The 14,072-nt window shown below is 49.7% G+C and overlaps 1 protein-coding gene across 1 annotated transcript in view; it reads right to left on the bottom strand.

Annotated features, from left to right (window-relative positions):
• NGEF (neuronal guanine nucleotide exchange factor) overlaps window positions 1-14,072 on the bottom strand; it is a 52,777-nt gene that overhangs the window by 2,859 nt on the left and 35,846 nt on the right. The window contains exons 8-16 of the mRNA XM_040612754.1: window positions 12,137-12,297; window positions 11,763-11,915; window positions 9,682-9,811; window positions 8,827-8,901; window positions 6,791-6,880; window positions 4,965-5,128; window positions 3,797-3,952; window positions 1,107-1,186; window positions 555-659 (exon numbers count right to left, since the gene is read on the bottom strand). Of these exons, the coding sequence (XP_040468688.1) occupies window positions 555-659; window positions 1,107-1,186; window positions 3,797-3,952; window positions 4,965-5,128; window positions 6,791-6,880; window positions 8,827-8,901; window positions 9,682-9,811; window positions 11,763-11,915; window positions 12,137-12,297 (1,114 nt within the window). The remainder of the gene's footprint in view (window positions 1-554; window positions 660-1,106; window positions 1,187-3,796; window positions 3,953-4,964; window positions 5,129-6,790; window positions 6,881-8,826; window positions 8,902-9,681; window positions 9,812-11,762; window positions 11,916-12,136; window positions 12,298-14,072) is intronic.

Here is a 14,072-nt window from a genome sequence, read left to right on the forward strand (position 1 = left end):
TGGAAGCTGCTCAGAGCCCTGTGCTGGGGCGGACCCAGTTTGTCAGTCTAGCCAAGGAGGCCTGCTCGCCTGAGCAGCATTGTGTGTGGACAGCTGGCTCAAGGGTTGCCAGCAGAAAGCAGGCGTTGCTGCCACTGAGTGCCTTCCACTGCCTCTGATGCTACAGGAGCGATCCCCAGCAGATACCCAATGTGAGAGTCCACCAGCTGCAAGTGTGCACCACACACCAGGACCAGGTGGCTGCAAAGCATCATCAAGGTAAGAATAGCTCTGGGTTACATCTGGGGTGGCCATGCCAGCCCTGCCATGGCCAACAGCTAGTGCCAGGGTGGCTGTGTCAGTGCCGCCACAGCTCAGGACAACCTGGATTTGCCAGGTGTTAGGAGGAAGCCGTAACTCCCTCCTCCTGCTGTGAGCCCCCTTGGCTGTGGTGCTAATGCCAGGGTCTCTCCTTAGCCAGAGGGCCCCTCCTGGCTGCTCGGCAGCCGCCTGCCTAGAGCAATGCCCACGCTTCCACACGGACTCCCGGCCCATCCCCATCCCGTCCCCCGTACCATCATCTGTCTTGTCCAAGATGTTGAGGACGTCAGCCAGTTCTAAGGACAGCTCGTCTGGCTGCTGGGCCACGTATGGGTGGACACACTGGATCTGCGGGCAGTCTGCCAGGGAACAGGGCGAGAGTGAGGGCCAGGCCAGGAACGGAGCCCGCTGCACAGCACGGCTCGGGTGGGTGGAGCACTGCAAGCTCTGCAAATGGCCCCCCTGGCCTGGTAAGAAACCCTGCAGAGGCCAAGGGGTGCCCCAGGGACTGGGGGAGCATCTCTGTGGGGATGGGAGCCGGGTGCACGTCACCACCACAGTGCCACCCGTGAGCAGCTTTGGTGGGAGGGAGAGTGCTGGTGCAGCCCAGCCCACGTTGGAGGGGAGCAAGGTCAGGGCCAGGCCCAGAGACAAGTGGGCATCAAAGGTGGAAACACAAAGGGAGCCCAGGGAGAGGGTTCAGCTTCAGCAGAGGCCCCAGGCCTGGGACTGGACTGAGCTCAGGGCAGAATAAGGTGCCCTGGGGCAGGGTGAAGAGCTCCTGACTCCCATGCTGTGTCTCTTACCAACAAGTCTGGATGTAAATGAAACAAACTTGGTTCTCCGGTTTGGGGCCAGTGAAATCATCCAGCGTTTCATTTCACTCCTGGATAGGGGACACAAACCAAGGCTGTGAGCATGAGGCAGTCACAGGGACCCCAGCTCCCCTGCCAGCCAGCCCTGGGCTCCTAATTCCTTCTTTCACAGCCCTTTCCTGCCTTCACCACCACCCCCCCCCAAGGGTCCTGGGCTCACTAGTCATGCTGAGCCTCCCTCTTGCACACACTGGTTGGGATGTCACACATGCTGCAGGGCCACCAGGCTGGCTGCCCCCACAAGCAGCAGGATCTCCCTTTTGGGAGCAGCACAGCTTCAGAGAGGCAGCAGCAGGGTGGGGGGCCTGGCATTCTCTCAGCTCTAACCAGCAAAGGCAGCTCCTGGCTGGGCCGGGTCAATAGGAACAGTTTTTCCTGGAGAAAAGCAGTTAGAGGAACCATTTATTCCTGCAGCTGCTGTACGGGAACGCTTAAAGGGCAGAGCTGATTAATTCGCTTGCAGACAAACACTGCAGCATACGAAGGGTACTGCTCGCTTGGCAGAGGATGAGAGGAGAGACCCGTGTGAACACGTCACCAGATCCAGCAAGCTGTTAGGCAAAACCTGGGCCTGCAGCAAGAGGGTGAAGACTTCCCAGGTGCTGGAGAAGCCCCAGGCCTGGCGCTCCCTTGAGGGATCAGGAAACGGGGCAGCTCATCTTCACAGGCTCCAGCTCCTGCCTGGAGGACCAGCTGTGCTGCCAGCCCCGAGGGAGCCAGAGCTTTCCACCTCCTCAGACGGTAGTTTTAATGCCTGAACTTGACACACATCTAAAGCCACCAGAGTGTCTTCTGGGAGAAGAGAGGCCTAAAAGGGAGATGTGAAGGACAAGTGCTGGCAGGCTGATCTGCAGGACTGAGAATACCTTGTGTTTCAAGGCTGACGTGTGAAGCTAAGGACCAGGGAAAGCAGCTGCAGGTCGAGTGCAGCCCCTCACACCACAAAAACGTGCAGGATGAGGGCCCTGTGCACTGAGGGGCTGGCACACAGACATCAACCCAAGGCTCTTGCCATGCTTCTGTTTGCAGACTGGCCTTCCACGCAGCTCCTTGCAGGGCTATTTGGAGCTAGCCCCCAGCCCCCAGCTCCTCTCAAGCCTGTGAGGGGCCTGCCTGTGCTCCAGTCCTGCCCCTGAGACCAGCCATGGCTAAATGTACTGTCAGCTCCTGGCAGAGCCCACCCAGGGCAGAAGCTGCAAGCTGCCACCACGCAGGTCATCATTGCTATATGGGTTCAGAGCTGGGCAACGCTTGCAAGAGCTGTGGAACAGATGCAGCAGTCTCTGTTTGGCACCCACTTAGCTCTTCTAAGTCTTCAGTTTTCTAGTTTGTGCCAGTACTGCCCCAATCATCCCTGCAGCTCTGGAACAGTAGCCTTCAGCAGTTGCTACATCACATTTCAGCACACAAGAGCTGTTGGCAAGCCATGTGCTGGATCACACGCTCACTGTGGCCATCTATAAGATGGGACAGGATGCAAAAGCACAGAACTGCAATTGCCTCCCCTGAGCTGAGGCAAACCCTGGCCTGGTTTATCATTCTCTGCACAGCAAAGTCTCACAGACGTCAAATGTGCGTTTGCCCTGCATAATGTGACTGACATCTCTATTTTCAGTACAGTAAAGCTGCAGTCACGTGGCTGGAGAGAAAGTGCAGTTGCTCGCTGTGCCGAGGGTTTGTCTTCCTGACGCTGGTGCTGCACTGCACTGGGGGGGTCAGGGTGCAGTCCCTGGGGCTGCAGCAGGACATGGTCCCCGCTGCGGCTGGTGTTCATTAAGGGATGTGGATGCTGAATGCTGGCCTACTAACAGCAAAGGAGCATCAAGCTGGGGGTGCACGTCATCTCTTGTAACTGTTTAGCTAGTGGTATGTGTACACCTATAATAGCACAGATGCTGTGCCCAGAAAATGTGGGCCTGGTAAGGCTTGGGTCAATGAGAAAACTGGGCTTCAAAACAATCAGGTCTGTGTTAGCGCAACTGAATCATTTGCCCAGTCTGAGCTTGCTGGAGCCTGAAGTGAAAAATCAGTGAGCCAAAAAAACCTGTATCCAGGGAGACAAGGAGGCCCCGAGTAACAGAAGGGCTGTGCAAGATCGGCATCAGCTGTGGAAGGCGCTGAGGAAGCGCCCTCTTCTCCCACCTTTGCCTACAAGCAGGAGCCACTTGGCTTCACCGGCCTGGTTAGGCACTTGATCTTGGTGAGTGAGCCAACTGAACTGCTGGAGCGTGCGCAGTGTACATCCTGCTTGCTTTTTCTTTCTGCATGTGCTGCAGGCTGTAAATCGGTTGAGCTCCTGTGCTGGGGCTGGTTTCTGACCTCTCTGTCCCAGAGTGCAAAGTGCCTGTCCATTCTTCACTCTGGATGCTACAAATACACCATACAGGAGAGAAATCTGCCTAGTTCACTAGTGCGTTTCCGTAGGAGAGGACAAAAGCGGCTTCGGGAGAGCAATGCTGAGCAGAGAGGCTTGTAGGGCCAGCCCAGCTGCAGCAGTGGGATCTCTGCCTGCCTGACCCTGGTAAGCCCGGAGAGCTGCTCCCCATGCAGACAGGGTGCTGCCCCTGCCTGGGTGTAGGGGGAGAGCCCAGCTGAGCACTGGTGGGGTGACTTGTACTCACTGGGATGATGCCTTCAGCATGTAGCTGGCCTCCCGGTCATCTGCATTCTCCAGCAGCCTCAAGATGAAGACGTTGGCCAAGCTCTGCCCCTGATCTTCTAACTCCTCTACCCGAAGAAGCCCCCGGGGAGCAGAGTCAAACACTTGGTACTTGTCCCTGGGAGAGGTTAGAGAGGAGATTAGGAAAAACTGCAGTTATCCCAGGAGACTTCGGCTTCAGCCACCCAGAACTGTACGGAGGACACAGACCAGGAACCGCTGCATGGCAGGAGGAAAAAAGATGCCCTGCTGTGGGAAGGGATGAGCGGGTGGTTATGAAAACCCACTGCAAAGCAAGAAACCCTCGCCTTGCTCTGCCCTAGCCATCCCGCACGGCCTAGAACAAGCTCCTTGCTCTGTCTGAGCTCCCCGTGTACAAAATGCAGACAGTGCTCCCTCAAAGGGGACTGTGAGGCTTAATTCATTCCTATTTGTAAAATGCCTCTGTGTTTTCTGGACACAAGCTGCCACAGAAGCAAAATATTTCCAGGCATACAGACACTGCGGCGACATGTTTATTAGAAATGTTGGACAGGCGAGATGCTCCCTACCGGTGAGTCTAGTTAATGCTACAAAGAACACGCTGTTCTCTAGGACCCATCTGTGCTGCTGTATTTCACTAGTGTCTAGTTGCACAAGACCTAGTCCTAAGCACGATGACATTCTCCTCCTGAGGCAGGTTACACCATGTCAAATATAACCGCTAGCCTCAGGCCTAAATTTATACCCCTCCCTGCTGTGCAGATTTTCTAGCCTGCTTTCTTACAAGTTCAACTGACTAAATCTGAGCTGTTCTTCAGGCAGCGATGACTCAAAAATCACTTCTTGACAGGAAGACAGACCTCCTGGGTCAGCCCACCAGCTGATGTCACTCACTGCCACTCTGCAGAAACTGGTTGATAAATGCTCCTTACCCTCCTGGGCGATCTGGGCTGGAGACCTGTGCCACCCCTGAATAGTCAACTGTGCACAGAGGCAAGGTGACTGCCGAAGGAAGTGTACCAGTCAGGCCAGGATGCCCTCCCTGTGCCTGGGGGACAGGATGAGGGCACAGCATCACAGCTTGGATAAACCCAGGGGCAAACAGGACTCACAAAGTGCCCTGCGTACCAGCAGAATTTTGCACTCACCCAGGAATTTGCCGGCAAATTACTAGCAGATCATTGAAAAGGAACAAGTAGATTTCTCTGAAGAGTTTCTTGGTGCGAAGCGTTCGTGATGTCTTTGGACCATTCATTTGCTGCAGTTCCCCCTGCTTCAGCAGCCAGCGGGAGTGAGAGATGATGGGCACAGACTACAAGTGAGGAAAAGATGGCAAAGATGAGGAAAGCAGCAAAACCCCATGGGCTTATGCAGTCAAGATGCTGAAAACAAGAAGAGGTGCGAAAGGAAGGGTGGTGAGCTCCCATCACCACAGGCTGGACTGCAGAGGTTGGAGCAGAGCTTGCGCAGAGCGGGCAGTGTGCTCTGCCACCCACGCTGCAGCCTGGCAAAGAGTGTAACAGAACTCAGACGGGGACACGGCAGGGGCCCAAGAATGAGCAAACGCTCAAGGATGGCAATGCTGGAGTGCCAAGTGCTGGATTTAAACACCAGGCTACACCCTGCACAGCCTGATCTGTCTCTGGGAGATCCCATGTCTCATCACCTGGGCTGAGACAGACTTTCAAAAACATGTATTTGGCCTTTTGGCTACAAAAAAACAGGTTAATCAGGTTCTCGCTGGTTGGGTCTGTCCCATCTGGGTGGAGATACTGTCCATGCAGCCACAACAGCACTTCTGCTAGAGTTTTACCACACACTGTGTTAAAGACAAGCAGCCCAGGACAAAGCACATCTTATATTAGAACAGCATGCTTCCAGTCAAACGACTGAAATACGAGAAAACATCTGAGTAACTGCTACTCTTCCCACCTTCACTCCCTCACTGTGTTTGCCACATGCACGGTGGCACAATCCTTCTTTCTTTCCATACTCTTGCACTCTTTTTCACCGGAGAAGCCCTGCCTGCGCCAGTGCCCAAGGTAGACCTGTTCCAGGGACGAACCAGCTCCTGCCTGTCATTATAGCCTCAGCTTTACAAGAGATGAAGGCAGCCTTGTAGCTACCCCGGTCTAGTGCTGTCCTGTGGACTGTGATCTAGCCCTGACACACTGGTAAAATGCTCTGGAAAAATCAAATTCTTGGTTGCCCAGTGTGGCTTTCCATACAAACGATCTCATTTTTTTACTTTGGTTGTTCAGGTACATAAAAATGTTGCTGGGAAGCGAAATATGCTCCTTAAAGTTTGTGAAGCAGGCAGATCTGAGAAGCACCTCCAGAGCACTCAGTAAAAGAATTGGCAACTTTATATTCAGCACTGGAATTTCATGGCATATATTAAAAGATCTGATCAGACACCCCTAAATACCGATTCAGTCATTCCCTGAGTGCAGTCAAAATAGATCATGAGCAGGTAATTAGAGAATGTACATAATGCATAAATGCAGGGATGAGTTAAAATGGTGGGACACACTTCATTTTGTTATTTTCCAGCTTTAAAGTGTTTTGCTTTGTAGCTTTCATCTTTCTTTAATGTCATTTGTAGTGTAAAATAATAGCTGAAAGCTGACCTACATTTTGAAGAGAGGTGAGAGGGAAGAGCCAGAATTGAGAGCTGGAGCAGGAGCCACCCACTGCACACAGGCAGTTTGAAGCCAGTGTGTCACATCTGCATACACACACGACACACTGGCCTCAGTGCTGCTCCTGGTCTCTGCAGCGTGCATGCACAGAGATCACCTGCACAGATGCAGTGCCTGCAGCGGCAGCATCTCCTTCAAAGGGTTTGGACCAGGCCATCACTGAACACTCACTAACAGGAGTGCAACTAGGTTACTACTGCCATGTATGTGTGCACAACACTTGGATGCTGTTTGTTCTCTGTTTGCAATGGGTTACCAGCCTATGCATATACCTTGATCTTGAATTCCAGTTTCTTCTGGATGCTGATCATCTGCTCTGTTCGGCTCATCTTCCTGACACCTTCATTACATGCTTTCACCACCTGGGAAGAAAGAGAATAGAAAGATTTGTCTCTGCTACCTTAAGCAGGTAAGTGGCGATGGACAGCAAAGGCAGGCCTCACCATGACAGGGTAAGTGCCCTGCTGTAACAGGAATTGGCCAAGCTATTCTACCAGCACAGTATTCACATGACAAAGGGTGGGCGAGGGAGAAACAAACGCCCAGAAAACCCCGCCAAAAAGCCCCCAAACACTTAGATGTTATAGCTGGAAGCTGACTATCATGGGACATGTTAGATGGCTGCATTCATTACTGAACTAGACAGCATTAAGCAATACTCCTGCTTGCACAGCAAAGGGAACAGCTCATTTTCCAGATTCTGACACACCATGTATCTCGTCTTGCTCACCCCCAACACTTGAAACAAGGTACATGTGCAGCATCATCTTCAAGAACAGAATGAAGCCAAAGATCTTAATTTCAAAGATGCAAATGCTGCGGTTCTGCCAAGCAGCACTAGATGCCAAGGTTGTGAAATGTCCCAGGGAGAGAGACGTTCATCATACAGAGCCCAGTTGTGTTCTGAGCACAAACTTTCAACTGAAAAACCACAACCAATGTGCAGGTACTACCCTATTACAGGGACCTTAACCTAGATGCCACTGCCTGTTTCATAAGGAGCAACTCTCTGGAGAACTGGCTAGGTAGAAAAATTACGTTGGAGAACAAGCTCGACTTTGTGCTCTGTTTCTGCTACTCAGAATTCACCAGAACATCAGCAACGGAAACGGTGATCAGCTCTTACCTCTCAAATAGGATACCTCCAGAGAAAATAAGCACCAGATGACCTCTGTTGTGATGCTTGTACCTAGCTGGACATTAGGCATCTAAACTTAAACTCTTACAGATAAGTAACCATGCAAAGGGAGTTATGAAACTGATCAGGTGTGTTGCTGAGAGCTGAATATAAAAAGAGCATTCTTCCATCAGCAGTTACACTCACCTGCATACCACAGGAACAGCCTTCCTCAGGCTTTTGACCAAGGAAAAAAACCCAAAACTGGCTACCAAATGCATCAAGTGTGATTCTGCAAATACTAACAACACAGAATATTCTTCATAGTTAAGGTCTCCATCTTTGTCCCTAGCGATCTATGAAGTGTACACTTCCTAGACTAGTTGAGGGCAAATCCAAGATCCTGTTTTGTTGTAGTATTTCAGTTGGAAGCTGCGAGCATATCCTCAGACTAACGTTCTAGCACAGCTTTCAACTTCAAATACTTATACTGAACTGCAGCATTCAAGAGATGTTCCAAGCTGCTGACAGAGAAGGGTTCAAACACTCTGTCCCAGCCCACATAGCTGCAGCTACACCCAGACCATTCAGATACGTAGCCTGGAAGTAGGATTGCCCTGTCTGATCAGGTCAGGAACAGTCCAGATAGAAAATATCCCAGTGCCATCCTGGTGTCTTGTACACAGCAGTAACTAGCACAACTGAGCACCACACCTACCTACCAGCCTCAGGGAAGAGGGCTAAAAGCAGGCTTGAGCGTTAAGAAATTGTTACCCTAGGTCAGAGGGAGAAGTGTGCTGTATTGGAGGAAACCTGACACCGTTGTACTCTACAGCCTATTGCAGCCCATTACATGTCTCAGTGGCATCCACCACCTTCGGTAGCTGCAAAAACAACTTATATTCTTGAAGGCCTCCAGGGAAAACGTTCTCTCTGCCCTTCCGTACAGCAGAATCATAAATATCTGTTGTTAGCAAAGGATTCCTCGTCACTGACATCTAAGTGCTGCTAGATTAGTCCATCTTTGAAAGTAAGGAAGACATAAGGAGAAAAAAAAAATACTTTTGAAACAGTGACAAGATTCAAAAGGACAGCTCCAAGAGCGTATGTAATTTGTAGGTCTCTTTGCAGGGGGAAAATGAGCACGATGGTTTAATCTTAATGGCCTTCAGTTAGCTCATTCAAACTTACCGTTTCCAGTTCTTTATGTGCGTCCAGGGCAGTGGTTTCCCTGTCAGATTTCTCCTCCACTTTCTTCAAAATGTTCTGCAGGTGAAGAAAGGCTGTGTTAACTCTCATCCCAATCTGACAGCACAGGAAGGTCTTTGCTAACCTCCAAGTTATTTCCGGCCATCAGCCTAATTACGGGATAGGTGACGAGAGTACAGAGACTCTCACCTCTTAGTTCCTCTTTCTCATTAAGACTTGTTCCTATGTGACTTTGTATCTAAAAGAAATGTGGCAGACAGACTCCTATTTTATAGAAATAAATGAATAAATAAAAATAGTTAGAGCTGGCACTAGCAGTGTTATTGGTAATCCCGGTGGGATAAAACCACACGGGACCGAGCAGGTTCCTCAGCCCTAGAAGCACCTCCTCTAGCAGTGTTTAGACAAGCTGGCAAAGCACAAGAGGAAGATGGCCGACAGTCTGGTCCAAGCCACCATGATGCAGGGTATTATACATGGAGCATTTCCATGTCCCACAGCTTTTCTGCACCATGTATCTGTGAGTCAGCATCACAACCATCAGGCAGCTGGGTTAACGGAGCATTGCTACTCCTTCTAGCAGCTCAGTAAAGTTCCTCCTCAACTCTTGCTCAGTAAAAGCTGTCTGGAAAATTCAACACTAATTTGGGGATGGTCTACGCGTGACTGAAATATTTTTTCCATAGTTGTTGAGAATGTCTAACTCTGTGGAAAGGTTTCATCCAGCTCTAGGATTGATCATGGCTGTATCTAAGCCATCTCATTCACAACTGCTGGAAAGGAAAATTCCAGGAGTGATCCAGAAGACCTTCAGGAGAGAGGGAAGAGCAAAACTACCTGCACCAGCAGCTTGAGCCGAGTGATCCTTTGAAATGGCAGAATCAGGAAGGAAGAGAAGGACAGGCCTTTGCACTTGGGATCCAGCTCTAGCTGTGAGATCACTTCCCGGAAAGCTGGCTTGTCCTGGCTGAGAGGAAAGAGAGGGAAAGTGAGGGGTTTGAGTGCTACCCTGCCTGAGACTCTGGTATGTGGCTGGTGACCCAAAAGCAACTTGAACCCGGAGACAGCATCTGCCTGGCCTCTCCCAATAAGAGGGAAGAGGGGAGGAAGGGACTGAGTGCTTCTAGGTGTATTTTAGTTTAAATCTAGAACTATTTATAGTGTTGGGGGAGGGAAAAAATAGACTTTTAATGTACAAGCCATGGTAGTGTTCACATGTGTTAGCACATCTAGCTCAGCAGCATACACTGCGTGCGTAGGTGTGTGTGAATGGGGTGTGTGTCCAAGTAGATGAGTCAGAGGCATAATTACATATTTTTACACAGTTGGAACTCTGTGACAAGGTGAAATTCACAGTCGTAAGAACAAGACAAGCCACAAAACAGCTCAAACTTGGCTACTCCTGGCCGCTTAGCTGGAGAATGAAAATCAATAATCTGGCCTGAGAAGCGCAGAGGCCATGCCCAGGCCACCCCTGGTGGTGTTTGCAGCAGGTGAGGGCATTGCTGGGCCACAGCCACACAGAGCAACCTCTGCCCCAGGAAGGGTCCTGAGGAAGACCTACACTACTGGAGTCCTGGCTAGCAGAAACTGTGCGGATGCAGAGATTGCTAACTGTGCAAAACCAGTCTTCACTGCGCGTGACTTGCAACACTCAGGAGAAGCCACTGTGTTTCTCCCTGCTGCAGCAGGTACTTGTGCGGTGGTGTGACTCACCAGAGCCACACACAACCTACGTGCTCAGGTACAGGCTCAGGACAGCCAAATGGGGGGAACTGTGACACACCTCAGGCTTCGAGTTCAGCCAAGTGCTGCAAAATTCTTGTGCTAGCTAGGAGCCTGTGGAAGGGAGTCTGTTCTTTCCAATTTGCTTTATATTCTCCCGCAGACGAAAAAAATGCTGGCCTCTAAATTCATATCTAGGAATACCTCCAACAGCTCCCTTTCAGGCTCAAGTAATCCAGCTCATTACTGCTTTGCTTCTGAGTGTTTAGCTAATGGCTCTAGACAAACTGTTTATATTCTGCAGCTATATTACTCACCTCTGACTGAAGGAAACCCTGTGGTACCCTCCTTTTGGAAAGAACAGTTGGCCAAGCTCAGAACAGGCCCCTTAAAGTGGTGGGGTTTGCCTCAAAAGCTGGAGAGCAGCAAAAGGAAGGGATTAGGGCTCTTTACACTCCTGAACCAGCTGCTGCTACAGGAAGGAAGCACAGTGCAGCACGTGCAATGGGCTGCCCTGAAAGAATCCAGGACATTGTAACTAAAGAAAAATCAGTTCTCCGGCTCAAAGACAAGCTTGTAGGGCACTCTTTGTTTTGAGCTGGCATAAGAAAATTCCTACTGGACTAAAAGACTTGCTAAACTTGGAAAATACAGGAAAAGTATTTTCCATTATATTCTCAGACCTAGGTAATGTCTGTGTGTGTAACATCAGTATGTGAAGAAAATAGCTTTTTTTTGGTTTGTTTTAAGAAAATTATGTTGTTTTGAAAGAAAACCTAATTCTGAACTTTGGAAAGGTCAAATGCCTGGCTGTGAAGTTTGGGAAAAACACTGGCTGTTCTTGTCATCACAGATCTGTATTATGTTCTTGGCCTTTCAATCTCTTGCCTCTACCTGCAGTTTAAAAATACATGCGTTTCACAAGTGTGCATCCCTGTGTATGGCATGAGTATTTCCTACAGTTGGGAACTGCTGGCTCTGAACTTACTTGGTATGTTAACTGCATACTATGTCACCCCACCCCTACTATAAAACCTTTTAGTTATGTTTTCTTTTTATAGGTGCAGTGAAAAATCAGTGAAATGGGAAATTCTGTTTCCATCTAACCCTTTGTCATAAAGATCTAAATTACAGTTAAATCCATGGTCTACCGAATTTTGCAAAATAATTTAGCATCAAGCAATGGAACTCACAGAAGCTGCTTGTAAGCTCTCTCCTGGTAGGTCTGGTTGGAGACGTAGGTGATGTACACAGAGAAGTGATTAACTGTATGCTGGTAGACAATATCGCACACATCCGAGATCACAATATTCTCCTCCACTCGCTGCTCGAGGTCCAACAGGAAGCTAGATGAGAAACACAGCACTCATATTAATTGTGACCTGTCTGTCCCAGGTAATTCCCGGGAGAAACCCTTGGGGTTCAAAGTACTGAATGTGTCCACAGGCTTTCTGAAAAGACAGTGGGTAACAGACTGCCCCAAGTGGGCTCCTCCATCCCTCTACAAATGAGGTTAGCTAAAGTGATGCCGTTCAGCTGGACAAAAATCCAGCAGCAGTTGTCTTACCGCTCACTAACAGCCATGACATCCAGAACATTGGAGAAGAGGATGTGTGCCTCAGACTGGTGTAAGATCTTTTTCAGACGTTCGTTCTCCATGAAGTGAGATACCAGCAGATTCAGACTTTTGTAATAGGAGGCTTCGGAAGTAACCAGCTCAAACATGGCCTGGGGGAGAAACCCAAGGAAGGAAATCAGCAGGCACCTTCTACTTTTACAGCGAGGCACACGCAGCATTAATGAGAACATCGGTGCTGCACACAATCATGGACCTTGCACCCACCCTCCAGGCCCAGAGTACGGAGAGAGGTAAGCCCACAATGGCATTTGCAGCATGTTACACAGGGTAGTGACTTGAACAGGGAAGATTTCCTCCCTCAACCGTCAGCCCTGGATCCTTCTGTCTCTCTCCTAAGTTGTTTAACCAAATTTCCTTCCATTGAATCTCTCCAGCAGAATGATCTCTTTTTCTTATTATATCTAAGCAGTCTGGTTTTATGGAGGTGCACACATAAAAGCACTTAATGGGCTCCCTCCTTCCTTCCTAGTTGTCACTCAGTCTTGACCTGATGCTGCTCCAGGCACTGGCCCCCTCTATACCCTGACTTGTCACAGCCCTGCACTTTCACCTCCCTTTCAGGGAGCACCCTTGGTAGTACCCACACACCTTCCAACCCCTCGCTGGTCACGAGCGCACTGGCTTGTTGCTCTCCTCATTGTGGCTTATTGTCCTACACGAGAGGGTCTCCTTGTACCATCTACACTCTTGGTTTAGAAAGGCCATGGTGTAGAGGCCAGGATGTCCAGCACACTGCAGTCCCAGTGTGCAACGTGCTTCTTGGGGCAGAGACAGCACAAATACACAGCTGTGGTGCTCCTAGCCCGAGTGTCTTCCCTGGCCCAAAGGAAATACAGCTGTTACTGTCCAAGTGAGGCTCCCTGGTCATCCCTGGCCACACGCTTTTCTGACCCAATTCATCAAGGATTGGGACAAGATACAGTAGTCCGTAACTACTACCATAAGTCACAAATAATCTCCAAATTTCAGCCCTTACTTATCCTGTTAGAAGAGAAACTCCGGAGCAAAGCCTGGCTTTCTCAGGCCAGTGATGTGGTCTGGCAAAGCAGAAAGACAAATTGGTGGTTTGGTTCAGAGCTAAAAAAACAGTTTAATGAGATAAGGATATAAAGCCTTCTGCCTAGAGCAGGTGACACAGGGACACTCCCCTGTTACCACACGGAGCTCCGCCACTCTTCAGGCAAGTCTTTGTTCAGAGGCAGATTAAAAAAGGTGATTATTGATGCAACTACTGAATCTGTTAGTTGAAGTAAGATTAACTGGTGATTCTCATGAGAGCTTCAACATGGTGAAAAATTATTAGATTCTTCAGACATCTCTTGATGAAGGTGCATCTTGGGCTCCTTGTCTTGGGGCTGGCCCATGCTGCCTCTACTGAGAGAGGAACCTTTTGGTAGCTCAGTGAAAGTCTCGCTTCCTTGAACTTAAAGCTGCTTCAAGCCTTGAGCCCAAGCTCCCCTACTGCCCACAGCTCCTCTGCTGCACCCTGGTGAGGGTGGGAGCGGGCCAGGCAGTGCAGATGCAAGTCCCTCAGCCCTGCCAGCTCTTGGAGGCTGCAAGGGCCCAGCTAGAGTCAAGGAGATCCAACGGAGCAGCAGATACATGCGGTATTTTTGTGCTGTGCATCTTGAAAAATATCTCCTAAATTAGCTGGGGTTCTTGTCTTGTGGCTTGGTTGTTCCTTTTTTTGGTTGTTATTTGTGGGGTTTTTCTTGCTTGGTTGGTTTTTTAGGGTTTTTTTCTTCTTAAAGAAATGATTTTAAATTCCCTACTGATCAGTTTCTGGCCTTTTCCTGGAAATATCACTATGCATCACAGAAGAACCTGAGGTACAGAGACCTGGGTGATATTCCTGACACTGTGC

This window comes from Falco naumanni, chromosome 13 (genome assembly GCF_017639655.2).
Source record: "Falco naumanni isolate bFalNau1 chromosome 13, bFalNau1.pat, whole genome shotgun sequence".
Taxonomy (NCBI): domain Eukaryota; kingdom Metazoa; phylum Chordata; class Aves; order Falconiformes; family Falconidae; genus Falco; species Falco naumanni.